Below are 18,515 nucleotides of genomic sequence, written 5' to 3' on the forward strand. Positions count from 1 at the left end.
ATACAATGCGGTAACATTTGCCACATAACAAATATTCAAAAGACACAGACATTTATATGAGAAGACACAACACAACATCTATTTGTTCTAGGCACTATGCTTTTATTTTATCTGTAAGGATACAGAACTTCTGAGCTCTAAGTTTCTTTAATGCCGTTGATATTACTGAAACTAATTCACGGCAGAGTTTAACATTCAGTTGACTAGTGAGGTTTCAGTCATGAGATAACAGAGAGACTTAAGCAAGTCAAACTTTAATGGGAATCCAGATCATTAGCATAGAAATGATTTAGTAATCGTGTATGCTGCCTTATTAGGGCTTTTCCCGTCGACTCCCAGTGGCCCCCGACTGAAAAGGCTGCGAGAGCAACAGACCTGCGTGACAGTAGATGAGGGAGAAGGGGGTGAATCATATCGCTTAGCCTCTGCTGACAGCACTGCTTTTTATCTCTGTCCTTTTTACTCGTGCTACGCTCGTGATGTGACTTTGAAACTCAATCTTCTACAAATGAATCACTGGACCATATAGTGTCCCTTAACATCTACATTTGTGCACACAGTTTTGCTTTCTTGATAGAGACTATAGGAAGAACTGTGAAGCCAAATGATCGGGTTTGATTACTACCAAGCACCATCTCTCTCAGGCTGACTTTGGAGCTCCTGGCGTTGGAGAGGGAGACTGGTAGGGGGATGGAGCGTGTGGAGGGCTTGAGGGGGGAAGGGTGTGGATACTTGTGTCTCTCTCTCTCTCTCTCTCTCTCTCTATCTCTATCTCTATCTCTATCTCCTGGCCAGGATGGCGTCGTAGAGCTTGCCCGTGCGCTGGACCTGGATGCTGGTGAAGCCGGCGGCGGTGAGGAGGCTGGTGTACTCGGAGGCACGGCGCTCCCTGCCCTCCGTCTGCACCAGCATGTTGAGGGAGTAGAGCTGCGCCGTCAGCGGCCCACTGCCGTCCTCATGCAGCAGGGCCTCCACCAGCAGCACCCCTCCACCTGAGCGCCAACAGCAGAGAGGCGCAGCCACACACACACACACCACACACACACCACACACACAACACACACACACACACACACACACACACACACACACACACAACACACACGCCACACAACACACACAACACACACAGAAGCATGATAACAGGGCCTCCACCAGCAGCAACCCTCCACCTGAGCGCCAACAGCAGAGAGGCGCAGCCACACACACACACACACACCACACACACACGCACGACACACACAACACACACACACAGAAGCATGATAACAGGGCCTCCACCAGCAGCAACCCTCCACCTGAGCGCCAACAGCAGAGAGGCACAGCCACACACACACACACCACACACACACACACACACACAGAAGCATGATAACAGAGCCTGTCACCAAGACCCCCGGGCTCAAGTCCCTGGGGACAGTACAGTAATCAAAACATCAAACTGAGCAGAACAAGGTTTAGCTTCTGGTTTTCAGTGGATTGTAACTGGATGGGATGATTTGGTGATTGTGTGTTCACATATCGTTAAAGAATGACAAGGTGGAGATACGGAAAGGATGAGACAGTCAGAGAAATGCAGGTCTGTGGGAAATCCGAGGGAGGAAGAAGCCGAGAGGACAGTAGACGAGGGGACAGGAGACGAGGGGAGTGTCTGTGAGCCCAGCTGCAGCATCAGGACTCAATCTCAAAGACGAGCGAGTTGGACGCCTCCCAGGAGAGGCCTGCCTGGACACCTGGTACCACACCACCACCACAACCAACTCCAATCCCAACCGAATCAGCAAGAGACCGGGTAAGAGACCAGGGATGCCTGGTTGAGATCAGGTCGCTCAGCACAAGAGACCGGGGACGCCTGGTTGAGATCAGGTCGCTCAGCACAAGCAGAACTGCGCATGCCCCCCCTCCCCCTACAACCCCCCCCCCCCCCCCTCCCCAATCAGCCGTAGGATTCTTCTGCCAGACACAGCGAAAGCACAGAGGTTGCCACAAGGGTGATTCCGCAATATTGTTTCCATTAGTGAGGGTTCCTTATCGCAGCCAGAGATAGACGCAGTCACGCACGGATATGGTTATTCGTTCTGGATTGGGAATCATTTTGTTACAGAGCCATGAAGCACCTTCCAAAGCACAAGCCATAAATCTAAAGAACTCTGTGAACTCGCTGTATATTTTCAACACACTAATGTAATGAACACTAGTATTTATGAAATGATTTACGAACGATATGTTTTACCATGAATAATTGATTATTATACACACCATATACATATAAAATGGTTTTGAACAAAGAATAGTCTCAAATAGTTAATTCGCTTCATATCTCTGTGGTTCTCTGACTATATATACAGCGGTCCGTGCAAGCGTGTGTGTGTGTGTGTGTGTGTGTGTGTAACATGCCAGGGAGATGCAGTATTCCAGTCCATGCAGGTGTGTGCATAATGTATGGGTCGTCCTACACATGATAATATGTGGGAAGATCTGGCACATTTTGCTTCCCTTTTTTGTACTCCATGTGGAAGAGCAGCAATACCTGCATTTCCAAATGAAAACGTTACAAATAGAAATGTAACGTCTAGTTTGTCTCTTTCTAATTGGCTCACTGTTTGTTTTGGTCAGCCTAGCTGAGTGCAAGGTTAAAACAATATCATTGTTTGTGTGGCTGCAGTGCTTTTGGAGTTATGTAATGTGCTGCCGGGCGCAGCTGAGATTTCTGAAGCCGGTGCAACATTTTTTTTGTCTTCTATCTTTGGGAAGAACAGCTCAGAGGCTTGTTTTGTGAAGGGTATTTTGTTGACATTTGCATGTCTAAGGCAGTAACCAGTAGGGCATTTATTTGTGCCAAGCCAAGACAGACACCTCCAGACATCCGTCTTCATGGCTGCAGGTCAGAGTCTCATGCACAAGTGAAAAATCTCAGCTGCCAGTGATCGCCACAGTGGGCAGATGGAACATATGAATACAGGGCTAGAAGTGATCGCCACAGTGGGCAGATGGAACATATGAATACAGGGCTAGGAGTAAGCCAGGGCCTCGAGAGCATTTGGGATTTTGGGGGCTTCACTTTTAGTACTCTGTGTCCTTGCTTTGCAGGCAGAGGATATTATCTCGTCCCATAAATGCTTTAAAAGAGAGGATACGGCTCACAGACACTGAGCTGGTTTTGAAATGAGTTACTCTTACAATATATAATAAGGAATGGGGCATCCATGGGGGCTGTAGAATGGGGGTGTTTCCATAAGCATTAAGTATTATCAAAGGAGGGGATGCAGTTGTCTGGAGCTCCGCTGAAGGGAGTTGTATCGTGTTAGTCTTGTGTTCTCATTGTCCTATGGCAGTGCTGTTGGGGGGCCTTTCGCTTCTAAAAAAAACCCCCCATCTAATAACAATATGCAGTGTACTTCTGTATACGTGCATTTTACTAGTTAGGTAGTTGTGATAATGTGCACAGTTTGAGTTACATTAACAAGCTGTGTACAAGCTGTGTACATAATTACTGTTTCACAGATTCAAATGTGCTGTAGTTTCTATAAAATGAAAACGGATTCTCTTTGATGACGTGGCTGTTACATAGTTCAGTTACTTGTATGTTATGGTTTGGAAGTGCATTGTTGGGATGTTGCCTTGTGCTTTAATCGTTTGCTGCCTTACCCGGTCTGCAGGACTGGTAGACTTTGGCCAGGAGCTCCAAGCTGCGGTCATCAGTCCAGTCATGCAGTATCCTGGCCAGGATGTAGAGGTCAGCTTCAGGCAGCTTGTCCTTAAAAAAGTCCCCTGCAACAACACATAGAGAGTCTGTCCCTGTCAATCAAGGACAAGGGGTTTTCTGCTCCTAGGGTGCAGTTCAATAACATTCTCATCACATCTCTCTCCCACCCACAGATGACTTCCGTTCGGAAGGTGAGCGAAAAGGCAAGTGCAGCGATACAATCTGGACGTATAGCAGCTGCGCATTCCACTGTGTGGCCATGACAACAGTCCAAATGCATACATCACTTTAATTGTTCTTCTTTGGCTGTGATAAGAGTGTCATCCTGCCTTTATTAGCGTACTGTGAAAATAGCCCCCCGTCATGACACATCTTCATCACGCCGCCCGCTGCAGACATACACTCATCTTTAGTCCTAGCCAACTGTCACTCCTGCTAGCATCAATGATATAATCAGAGAAACAGTCAAATTAGGACAAACAAAAAAACAAACCACCAAATATGCTGCGAGCCCAGACTCACCTACCGTGTCCAGAAAAACATCCCGAGATTCCACAAAGACTGACTGTGGTACTACACTCTCACATCATGTCTCTGTGACCTCACAGCAAAGTTCACTCGTGTCCTGGAGTTTCGTGGGTGCCAACAGTCCTTTACTACGTGTGATAATGTGGCTGCATTGGTTTTGAGTGGAGCCGCTAATCTGCACTCTTTATGCTAATTGCTAGGGCTTTTTAAACCACCATGAGTGACAAGTGACAAGCTGAGTAGAGGCAGCGTGTGATTTTCCAACATGGTGGCGGAAATGGGGAAAACAAACAGAGCAACGCAACAGGGAGTTGAGGCAGAGCAAACAGACTAAGACCTCTCTGTTCTGTGCCTGCTCTCAAGGTGGAGCAGAAAGGTTCCCCCTCTCTTCTCCTCGGCCCGACACTACAAGGGTGTTGCAGACGGCCGTCTCTCTCCGCCATGCTGGCCTCTTCCTGTGTGCGTGCTACAAGTGTGCCACTGAAAGGTCTATAGTCTGCAGTGGCCTGACATCAGTGTGAGCTCCGTGACGAATCTGCTCTGTGCAGAGAAGCTCTTCCCCCCTCCCCAGCACACGTTATTGATTTCCTGGCCCTCCTCCTCCTCCGCCGCTGCCGCTGCCCCAGCCCATGACTCAACGCACGCATACCTTCATGGAATGAAATCCTCTTGTCCTCGGCTGACACAAAATGCTCTCTTGACATCTGCACCACCTTAGGAAGGTCGAAGATGGTCACGCTGGATCCGGGGTACGCCAGAGTGCACTGTTTGGCTAATGCACCGCTGCAGCCTGCAAAATGAGAGGGGCAACAGTGAGGTGGAAGTCATGACCCCGAGGGCAACCGCTTTCGACCCCCCGGATCTCCACTCCGGTTGAGCCCATGAAATATGACTGTCTGGAAAGCACAGATGGATCCCTGACACGATAGGTTGCTTTGGACACAACAGCCCTCTAGGGTCACCAAGGGTGTTTGTTACTTGTGCTGAACTGCATTATGGAGCAAAGATTATTCTCAACAGGAAGGAAAATCACAGACATGAGGACATCACAACATCTTGTTGTTCTCTCTTTTCCTTTTATTTTGCCCTGGACTTTTCAAACCAGACATGATTCCCTACAGCACGCAGAGAGCAAACAGGGAGGCCTGGAGAGGGAGACACACATCAAATACTCCTAAAGGGGGCACCACTTCTGTCATCAGTACCCAGAAGCACAAGTGCACAATGGGGCGTGAGGGTGGCCCCTGTGCAGCGGGTAAGGGGGAGGGGGGCTCCCCACCAATCAGCACTGATAACACAGACAGAGGCCACTTTCTCCTCTGCGATCACACACAGCTGGAGAGAAGGTTTTCATCAGAGCAGCCATCATCATCCCTCCCCATCATCAGCTTGACCGTGAGACCATGAGACTCTCCACAGGTCGACACTGACGGACTGACAGGTGTCCCCTGCCCCATATCCGCCCCAATCTACGCCTCGGCTCTGCATCCGTGTCCTCTAACGTGACCGCCTTGGCCAGCCCGAGCACCGTCCCAATCAATAGTGCGCGCACAGACAGAAGTGATTAGAAGCGACAGCGACCTTGTTCTCTTGAATAATAAAAGAGAAACACCGGCTCTGGCTAAGAGGGCGCTGACAGCCCTGCAGGCATGGAGATGGGGCCGGCCAGACCACAATCCCCTCTGAATTGTGGGCTCCGGTGTGTCAGTTTTATCAGCCTCGCAGGATGCAGATCAGACGAGACAAAGGAGAAGTGGCAGTCGTTTGAGCCCGTGCATGTGCCTCAGCTCCTTCTGAGAGAAACAGCCCTTCAGCCCCACACTAAAGCCCCCCCTGAGGGCAGTCTTCATTTCTAACAGTCGAAAAGGAGAGGGATTGTCACTCATATACTCACTCAGCTGTGCCATGGCCTCAGTATGCAAGGAGAAATATTATTCACATTGGTGTTATTCCTCACTCCTCTGATGTGTGGATGGGGAAACACTGGCTCTCTCTCTCTCTCGCCTGTGGTGAGTTGTGCATTTCATAATTCATGGCGGGCTGGCTGTGAGCGAGCATGACCAGTCTGGAGGCTGTCTCAGTGGGGTGGCCAAGCTCCGCAGGACCGCTCTGCCTTCCAGTCAGGTTCAGATCTCAGCACCTGCCACTGCAGCTACAAAGCTCCCCCTTGTGGCCGTCTCGTCACACAGCACCGCTGCCAGAAGTCAAGAGACACACTTCAATCTCTTCTTGAAATAAATATGAGATGACACCAGGGGCCATTCCCCTGCCTCCCCATTTATCCAAACCTTCAGCTGAGCTCCCCTTAGAGAAGGTTACAAATTAAGGTAAGATGTAGATAAAGGTGACCTTTATTGTTATGGTAATGCACAAACGGCACACATGATGGTGACGGCACACAGGCTCCACTGGCGGTGTGTGTTGGTCAGTAGTAAGCGCACTCAAAAACAGATTTGATGTCGCCACTGACACCCGCTGTTAATTTCCCTGATGAAGACTGATGTTCTAACCTTGCAGTAATGAGATATCTGTAGTCGTGATCCTTGCTGCTACCCTGTTAAAAGGCAGGACATGTGCGTGCGTGTATGTGTGTGTGTGTGTGAATGTGTGTGTGTGTGTGTGAGAGAGAGAGAGAGAGAGAGAGAGAGTGTGTGTATGTGTGTGTGAGTATGTGTGTGTATGTGAGAAAGAGAGAGAGAGAGAGAGAGTGTGTGTGTGTGTTTGTGTGTGTGAGTATGTGTGTGTATGTGAGAAAGAGAGAGAGAGAGAGCGAGAGAGCGTGTGTGTGTGTGTGTGTGTGTATGTGAGAAAGAGAGAGAGAAAGAGCGAGAGAGCGTGTGTGTGTGTGTGTATGTGTGTGTGAGAAAGAGAGAGCGAGAGAGCGTGTGTGTATGTGTGTGTGTGTGTATGTGAGAAAGAGAGAGAGAGAGAGAGAGCGAGAGAGCGTGTGTGTGTGTGTGTGTGTGTATGTGAGAAAGAGAGAGAGAGAGAGTGTGTGTGTGTGTATGTGTGTGTGAGTATGTGTGTGTATGAGAGAGCGAGAGAGCGTGTGTGTGTGTGTGTGTGTGTGTATGAGAGAGTGAGCGAGCGAGCGTGTGTGTGTGTGTGTAGTATGTGTGTGTGAACGCTTGACTGCTCCGTGAGGAGTGCTGCACTGCACCACTGCGGGGCCCCTCTTCAGCACAGGCTGGGGAGAGCAGAGAGCACGGGGGACCGGCAGCAGGGGGGACAGATGGCCCCTTGACAACAGAAGAAGCCTTCCCCGGCCCCGGCAACCGCTGCAGCACACCCGGCCCATACCTGTCTGTCTGTCTGCGCAGTAGGACAGTAGGAGTGCTGTTGCAGAGGGCGACTGCTCGTCACACAGACACACGCCCCTGGACTCTACAGGTGGGTAGGAGGGAGACAGGCTGATGGGGCCGTGCCTCTGTGGTCGAACACAGATACCCTGAGAGAGATGGAGGACGTCCTCTGAGCTTCACATTGTGATCCAATGTCTATTGTCACAAGGTGATACAAAATGATGTAATTTAGATGTAAATATCTCCATCCTGGCTGAGGCTTATTTGAGTGTAACCTAATGCTACATTTGTGTGTGCTCCAGCCAAAGAATGACCAAGAAAAAGCTCTGTGCTGCTCTTATTGTAGAGAACCGAAGAGATTCAGCCCTCGCTTTAGTCCCCTGAGAAAAGGCTCAAGTCACCCAGCGTTGAGAGATTAGATTCAGTGTCTACTGCCAGAAATGAGAAGAATTGCGCTCACCTCAGAGAGAGAGGCCACTCCCAGACAGGCCTTTCAATCACATGATATGGCACTGAGACTCTAAGCCCCAGATACCAGGACCATTTCCACTTTAATGGCATTATACAGTGGGCTTTTACCCCCTCCTACCCGAGTCCAAAGGAAAGAAAAGCAATTCTATGAAGAACATGGACTGACTATACCTCCAAGGTCATAGATGATCTTGAAAGATGAGAGATCGAATGCTGTGACCACATCTTTGCCGCATATGTTCCATATCGAGTTCATCAGATGCATGAACTTCACCATCTCTTCATCCGACCTGACAGAAAACAAAGACAAAAATATATGGTTTTGCATTCCCAAACAGAGACAAAACCTCCCACCCGGTCAATTCGAAACAATTGCATAAAAGTTAGCAATAGTTTGACATTTTTTCCTCTTTATTGCATCTTATCTTTATCAATGCATTCTTTTAATCTTATATTTATCAATGTATTCTTTTCCTGTTTGTGGTTTGTGTTTTAAATCCCCCACCCCCACCCCCAGGCCCCCCGGGAGACGACTTTGACCCCCAGGGCCCTGTGCCTCCGGCGGACCAACTCTGCCGCTGTCAGCTCTCTGGGAAAAACAAATGGAGCATGCGGTCTAAACGAATGGGCTCCGGAGCAGCACTGAGGACCATGCCCACTCCCCTCTCCTCTCCTCCCCTCCCCTCTCCACTGCCCCCCTCCACTTCCACTTCCACAGCCCTCTGGCCCCGCTGAGCCTGATCCAATTTCTCTCTACACTCAAGGACCCAAATGTCAAGCTTTTCATATCAGCGACGTCCTGGGGGTAGCCGGCCCACTACAGCCCATCATTAGTCACAGGCTGGCAGTAACCTTGGAGGACACGCGCTTTACAAATACTGCAACACACAGCACTGCATTGCCTTGGAGCTATGAAACATTTTCACAGGAGGACTCAGAGCTTATGTGTTTCTTCCAAAACAACTCAACCTGTTTGGACAGACAGGTGGACTAAATGAACTCATCCTTGTAGCGGAGACAGACTGTCTATATCATTTGGCTACATCATATAAACGTGTTGACAAACAGTGAAAGAATTATGAAAATATCACCCAGTTGTATTTGATATATTTATATATATATATTGTTTCATAATTCTGTGGTCAACTCTGACTTTAACATGACCTTTTAAAGCTCTTACCACCAGTGAGAAAAAAAACCCGTCTTTCCTTCAGATTTATCCATTTTAGTCAGCTAAAAATATCTTGAAACGGTATCTGCACAGCCACAGAGGACGGACGAGGCAATCTGAATGTGGACGTGATGTCTCTGATCTGATGCTATCTTCCAGCGGAGCCGCAGGAAGAGTGCAGGACACTAAGAGCAGGGTGACCTTGATGGCCTTGTGCAAAGTGCCAATCCCATCCGCTGAGAAAAGACACCTACTCTTCAGTCCTCTGGTCAATCACACCAATCAGAAACACATTACACCCTGATGGCCTCCTCTCCCAGGCCTTACATCCCTGTCTTCTTCTTCTTGCGTACCTGCTGTTTACCTGCAGTCGCTTTCCAGAAATAGGATTTGTTTTTGGGGGGGTGGGGGGGGGGGGGGGAGGCTGGGAGGAGGAGTGGGTGTGGTGAGCATCTGTGTGATAGTGAGAGCAGCTTGTGGATCAGCAGGCGCGGGTGAAAAAGCGCTTGGGGATAGCAAGCCTGCGCTCTTCCCTCATCTCAGAGCTGTCTGGTGGTGGGAAAGGCATTCTGGGTCGATGGGACGGCTTCATATGTACTGAGGGAGAGGAGGCGCTGTCACAAGAATGTTAATGATGTCTCCTCCTCAGGCAGAGAACTAAAGGATTCCTCTGGTGCTGGAAAAGACTGCCCCGCACTCACCTGTACAGCGCCTCAAAAAGGTCTTTAGAGCTGACACCAAACGCCTTCTCGATGGAGAAGACTGCCCTGCACTCACCTGTACAGTGCCTCAAAAAGGTCTTTAGAGCTGACACCAAACGCCTTCTCGATGGAGAAGACTGCCCTGCACTCACCTGTACAGTGCCTCAAAAAGATCTTTAGAGCTGACACCAAACGCCTTCTCGTACTGGTTCCGTCCTTCCCTGTCAAATTAGGGTGAAAAGGTACACTGGTTACTAGATGTCTTATATATCTAGCTGGCACATTTCTAGACAACTGGATTCCTCAGGGAGATTCAGTGAGATTCTTCTCTTAGAGAGCAGAACGCACCTGACTGCATCAGTGAGGTAGTGCCAGCAGAGGTAGATGGTCTTGGAGTTGTACTGTATGGAGTGGTAGAGAGACTGGGGGCCGCTCCGCGTCAGGTATCTACTGGACAGACCAGTGTTGCTGTACACAACTACACAAACAAGGCACAAACAAGGCACATATATCTAGATCTGGTAGGATATCTGGTGCTCATGTGCAATCACAGAGCCAGTGTCAGAATACAGCAACATTGCCTTCACAGGACTTACCATCAACTACCTCATTTGACCTCATTGAGGAACATTTAAAGACTATATACAAATATATGAAAGATGGAGCTACATCTATCACATTTATTTAAACTATTATCTAAACACACCTTTTATAAAAAGGTTTTCCTTTTGTAAATCATATTTAAGGGCTATTTTAAAACACCACATCTAACAGCATTTAATTACCTTGGTCATTGCATTGCTGGACAACGAGCAGCTCCAGGCCAGCACAAGCCGAGAGCAGCCGCTGTGTTCCGTCCTCACTGGTGTCCAGAGCCTGTGCTACCTCCGCAGCTGAGAGGGGGCGCTCTGATGCCTCCAAGTGGTCAAACACTCCCAGCTCACACGCAGCAAACAGGGTCTGTGCACACAGAGGCACACACGACAGCGCTCATATACCTCACACTTTTCGAAAAAAATCTTACTGCCACTGCAAGTTTTTCAAGTAATTCAAATACATGTGCAGCTACATGATCTACTGTGTGAAACATCAGGTCCCAATGTGCAGGCTTACTGGACCACTGCAGACGTCATGAGAGTAATTCTACTTAACAGCAGTCACATGACAAAAGCCATACGAGGGAAAGATGCTGAATGTTAATACCAACATTATGAGCGGTCACATCATTCGAAGGGGAAGAGGCATATTACCTTGGATATCAAGAAGCCCTCCATGTACCCCAGGATCTTTCTGGGATACTTCTCATCCTCTGGTGCACTCATGTTTCTGCTGCTCTTCACCCAGGCACACTCAAGGGGTTTCTGTGTGTGTGTGTGTGTGTGTGTGTGTGACTGTGGACCCGTCTCAGAGAGTGGCCTTTTAATGAGGAGTCAGCAGCTGTGACCCTAATCAGATTAGTCAGATTACATGGAGGAGGCTGGACGGCTGGACAAGGGGAGTTCCACTCAGGTCTCAGGATTGAGTTGGCACTCATGGGGGTTACGATGGGGTTACACTCAAGCCCTACAATAAAGGGAGAGTGTTTATATGTAGTACAGATTTATGGTCACGGCGTAACAGGACATTGGTGGTTACTCGTTAAATGTAAGCATGAAGAAAATGACAACAGGATGAAACTAGTCGTTCTGACAACAGAGGTGTTTATTGGTTATACAAACCAATGAACATAGAAGACTAGTTACCCCAGTGAAATGTAATCTAAACAGCAGGCAAAGAAAAGACCACATCACTCTTTCTCCACACCATCATTATAATGACCAAAAGTCCCTCCCAAAACGGGTGCTTAGGACCAAAACCTTTATGCAGTTGTCATGCAGTCAGACATGTATTACAAATGTTGTCAAAATGATGGGGACAACCATGTGGGGATTTGGTCTAAATGAGGATGGTAGTGATGAGTGTGTTCGGGCTCTGACGGCTCTTGAAGGCGGAGACTGCAGCAGGGGTGCAGATCCAGATGGAAAACAGCCCAACTACTGCGTGGGGGTTTGGACGAGCTTTAGGTGGGTTTCAGAGACCAACTACTGCGTTGGGGTTTTGACCAGCTTTAGGTGGGTTTCAGAGCCCACGACTGCGTTAGGGTTTGGACCAGCTTTAGGTGGGTTTCAGAGCCGAACTACTGCGTGGGGGTTTGGACCAGCTTTAGGTGGGTTTCAGAGCCCAACTACTGTGTGGGGGTTTGGACCAGCTTTAGGTGGGTTTCAGAGGGAAAAGCAGTCTTGTCACAGAGCCACGATTACACACTGAAATGCCAAAGCCCCATCTGGCTAGAGATTAGGTAGTGTGAGAGTGATGTATAAAAGTCCACCGGTGTCAGGGGAAGTTACTTTAAACATCATGAAGGCTGAGAAATCTAGAAGCCAGAATGATAGAAATGCCTGTATGTGTAGTGTTTGAAAAAAAAAACAAGACTGAAACAAGAAATGGTCATTTGAAGGATTTATTTGGGGATTATTAAAAGGGACAAACCAATGGTGATTAAAATACTGGCTGTTCTCAAGGACCAGCTAGCACATGCAACAGTATTGGAAGGTAAGGTGCTGACCAGTTCTGACTTCCTTTTTTTTCACGGACTTCAACTAAAACCCTGTGCTCTATTTGTATTGGTTAAGACACCGCTTAACTGTCAACATAGTCACAGTAAATCTCCCCTTCAATGCATCTATTGCATTCACATACACAGGCCTGTGTTGAATGGAAACCTCTGAAGTCATCATGGAGGCACAGCAATGCAGTTCAGTTGGACGATGAAAACCTACCTAGTTTAAGTCTATAAAAACAAAATAAAAATAAATAAAACTACTACGGAATGGGCTTGAAACATTTGACCCATTACCTGCAGAAACGTAACACTCGCTACACCAAATGAAGCCTCATTTTTTTTTGTTCCTGTGTATCGTCATCATCTAAAACGTTGTTCTTTTCGTCATCTTTGGCATTGACATTTCAGCAATAATCTGGACCAGGGTTGTTGCGTCACTTTATATCTACTTTATAGGCCACCCAAAACAAGATTTCCCCTCGTACTGTTCATTTACGTCCAAAGAGCACTACTAATCTGTCCTTAGGGAAAGTGATTCAACTCCATCTCAAACGTAGATGAATGGCAAAAATGGCTTAAGCACTTACTTGAAGGCTACAGGCAAATTAGTTTTTCTGTAACAAAATTGCACAGCTGAAATGAACCCAAACTGGATGTCTCTTCTAAAGTCCTCAACATGAACTTATAAACTTAAAGGGCCATAATGCATCCCACTTAGCACAGGTACTACAGATTTGATCTTTCATCACTTTGATGGGAGACACTTGAAGTGAAGTGATTTTCAGTATTTTGTTTCAACTATGATGACATCCAGAAACTCCGGCCCGGCGCTTGGGAAAGAGCGGGACCTCTCCTGATAAGCAGCTAAATTCTCTGCCTTCAAAGCAGAATAGTTTCTAACATAGTAGTGCACACGCAGTGGTAACTTACCAAATATGCCACCATTTCTAATACAATCAAAAGTCAAGTTTTTGTATTTTACGCATTATCTAGGTTCTTCCAACCAAGCCATCCTAACTTTCTGCTGCTCTGAAATGGTATCTGTGTCAGTTGTCTTCCTCAGTGGCGTCTCGAGTGGGTCCTGTCCGTGCTGCGGCTGTGATGTCTGTGGTCCCGCCTCTCACGGCTGGAGGAGGAGCTTCTGCTGAGGCTGCGCCCCCGGCTATGGTGTCTCCTGCTCCTGCTACCGGAGTAGCTGTGGCCCCTGCTTCTACTCCTGCTGCTCCGTCCACTGCTGCTCCTGCTCCTCCTGCGGCCCCTGTGGCCCCGACTCCTGCTCTTGCTGCGCCGGTGACGGCTCTCACTTCTACTCCTGCTGCTGCGCCTCCTCCGGCTCCCACCACTCCTACCAGCGGGGCTCCGTCTTTTGCTGGGGCTCTTCTGGCCCTTGCTCCGCTCTGGGCTGTGCCTCCTCCTGCTCCTGCTCCTGCTGCGTCTCCTGCTGCCATCTCCCCCTCTCCCTCCGCTGCGTGCCGGACAGGGCTCCTGGTCGTGCTTCAGCCTCTGAGCCAAGGCAGGATCCCCTCGCTCCCCTTTACTCTGCCGGCTCGCTCTTTCACTCGGCTGCCTCCCTGCCCCTGCCCCCGCACCCCTCGCCCCGTGGCCAACCCCATTCACCTTGGCCCTGGCCTGATAAGTCTGGCAGTCCAGCTGGACCCCCAGGTCAGGGTCTCCCACGATGAGCTCCAACCCCAGGCTCCTGTTCTCCTCCGCTCCCCCCTCCTCCTGCCGCCTGCCCGAGGCCGTGCTCTTCTTCAGCAGGTTCCCCAGGAGCCGGTCCCGGATCTCCCTCTCCTTGCGCTGCAGCTCCAGGGCGCGGGTCTTCTCTCCCTCCACGCGCCGGAGCTCGGCCTCCTGCTGCCGCCGCCGCTCCTCCAGCTGCTGGAGCTGGGCCAACTCGGCCTTCTGCTGGAGCGCCTGCTCCTCCTGCAAGCGGGCCTGCTCCTCCCGCTCCTTCTCCAGCTGCTGGTGTCTCAGGGCCTGAGGGACACACACACACACACACACACACACACACACACACACAGGTCAGCCTCACCCAGCACCAGAGAGACCTGAGTCCAGTTATTGGATTGGCCTCCACCAAACAGCTGGTGATATGTGATTTGAAAGATTTGCATCTAGCTACGTAAGCTCTTTTCTTCTCTACAAAATCACAAAAATACCCCACTGTAATACCCCAACCCCCCCCCCCCCCCCCCCCCCCCCAAAATAAAATGTTCTACTGTGCAGCTTTCTGCTGAAGCAGCACCTGTGCCTCTAAGCTCTGCTGCTGCCTACGCCTCTAAGCTGTGACTCTCCGCTGTTGTGGTGTGAGTGCAGTGTGTTCAGACATCCTACATGTTCAGGCGGGTCGGTGCTGGTGGTCTGCGGCGGGTGTGTGGGGCCCATAGGCACACGTGCTCTGACCTTGACCCGACTCAGCAGCTCGGCGATCAGGCGGATGGACTCCAGGTTGCGCTGGGCCAGCAGCAGCTTGCGCTCCTCCGTCACGATCTTCAGCTGCAGCTTCCTCTGCTCCTCCTCCTGCTGCTTCTTCGCCTTCTTCTGGGTGCGCTTCTCCTCCCGCTCCCGCAGCTTCTGCTCCCGCTTGCGCAGCTTCTCCTCCTTCTTCCGCTCCTTCTCCTCCTCCTCCTGCTCACGCTGTTTCCTGCAAAGAGAAGGAGTCCATGTTTGGTCCAGAAGCTTCCTTTTAAAGAAGAACACCACCAGAGAGCGGAGGGGCTTCCTCACCTCTCGTCCTCCTTGCGTCTCTCCTCATCCTCTTTCTCCTTGCGTTTCTGCTCCTCTCGCTGCCTCTCCAGCTCCAGAAGCTTCTGCCGGTCCTGAAGTCTCCTCTTCAGCGCTGAATCACTCAGGTGCTTGCTTGTGTCAAAGGCCACCTAGGCAAGAAAGGAAAGAATCAAATCTGTCAAAGGTGACCTGAACAGCAGCTGTTTTTCATGAGTATAAATCTAGTCTCGCTAGGCCACTCATAACAGTCACACTATGGACAACCGTTCACAGCCAAGAGACAACTCGTGGAAATTGTGATCTAGAAGTGTACCAAGAACCCTTAGTTCCACCATGGCTGTCTCCAGATGTATATTTGAATGGTAATACACATCTAACTACAAGACTAAATGTAAACTTTAATAAAAAAAGTCCTCCGTTTATGCCATGCATTTAGTTCAGGTTTTTGATTCTTGACCCACTTACTTCTAATTTCTTATTTTAGTCAAACGGGGTGCAGCCATCAAAGCAGGTTTTACATTGATCCTGTTCTGCTTCTTATACATACATACATGCTCCTACATTTTGTGGGTATTGGGAGAGTACCTGCTCCGAATCCTGACCAGCCACATGTTCACCTTTCCTTATCAAACAGGCCCTAGAGTTTGAGCCAGGCTTGATGAGGTAGCACAGCGTTGGTATTCATTTGATTAAAAGCCCCCAGCACTGGCAGCATTATGCAACCCCTCTCAATGAATTGAGTCCATCTCATTAGTGAAACCACACAGAGACAATCCGCTTGCTCCTCAGCCTTCTCTCAAATGACACGCTTCAGGAACTACAAAAGTGATTACAAATAAGTCTGCTCAATGTCAAGTGCACGGACTCCACAAACTCCCCTTGGTCAAGATAAAGAGATATATGCTGATGTCATGGCAGGGTTTTCTAAATGTCAAGCTGAAACGATGGTGTCTTTAAATGGTCATTATTAACACCACCAACACCTTCTCATCACTCATAACTAAAAAAAAAAACTGCTAAAGGCTTTTTGCAGAGGCTTCCTAATGACTAAACAGGCCCACACCCCCCCCCCCCCCCCCCCCAAAAAAGCAAAAATGCTTCATCAGTATTAACACGTGGCTGACCTTGAGATTGCAAGCTACAGCTTTTCCATCTTCTCCTTTGTACATCAACTTCATGCCTCTCAGTGTGTCCATGGCCTTCACAAAACCTTGATACTCCTGGAACTGGACATAGGCGTCGAAATTCAGGTGTCCCCCAAAAGTGAACGTGTTGAAGTTTTTGTCAGCCATCTCTTCCCTGTAAGGATCCAGCATGGGGATGTCAACATTACGGATCTTGCCAAAGCCCTCAAACACAGCCTTGAGCACAGATTCAGAGGGCTTGTCCGGCGACTCATCCTTCTGGGCAAACCACTTGCACGGCAGCCCTTCCAGGTGGATGGTGTCTGGACGTTCTCCCGGCACAGTCTCGTTCATGTCCTTGGCATCCCTGAAGAAGGAGTCCCAGTCATGGCGGGTGGGGAAGTCAACCTTGTTTTCCTGGGCACGCACTTTCAGTATGTCTGTGAAACCACTTAACTTAATGCTCTTGCCATCCAGTTTGGAGAGGAGAGATTTGACAACAGCCCTGTTTTCCACCTCTCCCTCAAAGCGAATGAAGTCCATGGTGCTCTTGGAGATTCGCAGGGAGGAAAACTGATCAGGATGCCCCATGGCTTTCAGTCGTTCCATCACCTCCCAGTTGGAGATAGATTTGCCAGGTAGCTTAAGTTGAGGGAGGCCAACGTTGATTGTCATCTTGGCAATGGGCTTCAAGTATAGGTTGTGTGCAGGGGACAATTTATCAGCTTCTGTGGTATCATGGACAATGGTGGTCATCTTGGTCACCTACAAAAGATAACAGCAACATTATTGTTTCAACAGCAGCAGGAAGACTTCAACACCGAGATGGCTATGGGTTTGGTGCAGTCTAAAGAAGTACATTTTAGACGCAACATGTAAGGTTGGTAGATATAGTTATCCAAAGATAGCAAACGAAATAGCGTAACTTTGCCTATAGTTTCGTACCATCACACATTGTAGTTGATAAAAATATATGTTTAACTGTATCATACATGTTTCAAGTCTAACGTTACCACAACACATCATGAAGTGTAACCCTTCAGATCATCAATCTGAGTTTATATGTAAAGTTAATCTGATTAGATAACGTTAGTTAACTCTACTTTCCTAGTTCCAAATTAATGTAAAATGTCAACATTAACTCAAGACACCGTAACTTTTGTGCTATTGTTGCACTGCAACGCTAGAGCTCATCTAACGGTCTACAATTAGTTAATGTTAGCTGGCCAGCTTTTTCATAAAAGAACAATCTTGCTACACACCGTTAGCTGTATTAATAGCCATAACTAATGAGGAATTCAGTATGGAGGAAGTATTCCGTCCATTAATTGGCAGAGCAAATACACATTACAACGGCAACCTCAGACGATAACCAGCTAAGTAGCTAGTGTACACTAGCGTATCCCCTGATTTACCAGTAAGCTTCCTTGCTAGCCAATCGCCAGCAAGCCGGTGGGGTCCTAGTGAAAAGCAGTTATCAGTTAGATACCAACCTTTGCTTGACAACTATCAAAGCTGAATTTCAGTGTGCATGACTAAGACAAAAGAAGATGCTGACCAAGAGCTCTGCATAGCTAATATGGCATAGCTACAAAAGCTACGTTTGCTGGGAGAAAACAGGCCAGTAGCAACATTTCCGGGTTGGGCTAAATGAACTCCTTCACACAGGAACTACTTGTAAGTAAAGTATTTTTGTTTTCTTTACCGCCCTCGTGTGGAGTTTTGAAGTGTTTCATCGGCATGATGAAGTGTTTTTTTTTTTTTTTTAATAATACTCTGGATTATTTATTTATTTGGAAATACTCTCAGAACTCTAATAACAACAACAATATTTAAAAAAATCATGACGATCATCATGATGATGGTGGTGATGGTGATGGCGATGATGATGATTAGTCTAAGAACTGTAATAATGAAAATCTATCAATAAATGATGCAATTCCAAAGTCATGGTAAAAGTTGTTCATTAAAAACTATATTGCATTTTGTTTGTGCTTCTGTCTGTCAAGCCATTATTTGTGTTTGGTCACATCCTTCCTAGTGTGAAAAATGTAAACAAACGCTTGAAAATGATTCAACTAACAATTACACTATGAAATGGTGTCTTTTCCTCATGACTTTTCATTATTGTATTTTGTCAACAAACATAGCTTGCCGCTTACCACCTCCTTTAAGAA

At 48.2% G+C, this 18,515-nt stretch overlaps 2 protein-coding genes across 5 annotated transcripts; both read right to left on the reverse strand.

Annotated features, from left to right (window-relative positions):
- Positions 1–759: 759 nt before the first annotated feature.
- Positions 760–11,268, reverse strand: asmt (acetylserotonin O-methyltransferase). Its single transcript, XM_012825099.2, has 8 exons — positions 11,130–11,268; positions 10,665–10,839; positions 10,228–10,357; positions 10,032–10,100; positions 8,179–8,297; positions 4,884–5,024; positions 3,649–3,771; positions 760–992 (listed from the first exon to the last, which is right to left on the reverse strand). Exons 1-8 carry the CDS (start codon positions 11,199–11,201, stop codon positions 781–783), a joined length of 1,041 nt encoding a protein of 346 aa, XP_012680553.2. The 5' UTR covers positions 11,202–11,268; the 3' UTR covers positions 760–780.
- Positions 11,269–12,365: 1,097 nt separating this feature from the next.
- Positions 12,366–17,947, reverse strand: akap17a (A kinase (PRKA) anchor protein 17A). 4 transcript variants are annotated; one of them, XM_012825119.3, is made up of 5 exons: positions 17,832–17,947; positions 16,339–17,103; positions 15,215–15,363; positions 14,891–15,131; positions 12,366–14,461 (listed from the first exon to the last, which is right to left on the reverse strand). In XM_012825119.3, the coding sequence occupies exons 2-5, from the start codon at positions 17,092–17,094 to the stop codon at positions 13,541–13,543; spliced, it is 2,067 nt and encodes a 688-aa protein (XP_012680573.2). In that variant the 5' UTR covers positions 17,095–17,103; positions 17,832–17,947; the 3' UTR covers positions 12,366–13,540. The 4 variants fall into 4 exon arrangements, with proteins under 4 accessions (XP_012680573.2, XP_012680572.2, XP_042558832.1 ...); XM_012825118.3 differs by having other exon boundaries at positions 14,822–15,131; XM_042702898.1 differs by lacking the exon at positions 17,832–17,947 and adding an exon at positions 17,754–17,774 and having other exon boundaries at positions 14,822–15,131.
- Positions 17,948–18,515: the final 568 nt, after the last annotated feature.

Source organism: Clupea harengus, chromosome 2 (assembly GCF_900700415.2).
Source record: "Clupea harengus chromosome 2, Ch_v2.0.2, whole genome shotgun sequence".
Classification (NCBI taxonomy): Eukaryota; Metazoa; Chordata; class Actinopteri; order Clupeiformes; family Clupeidae; genus Clupea; species Clupea harengus.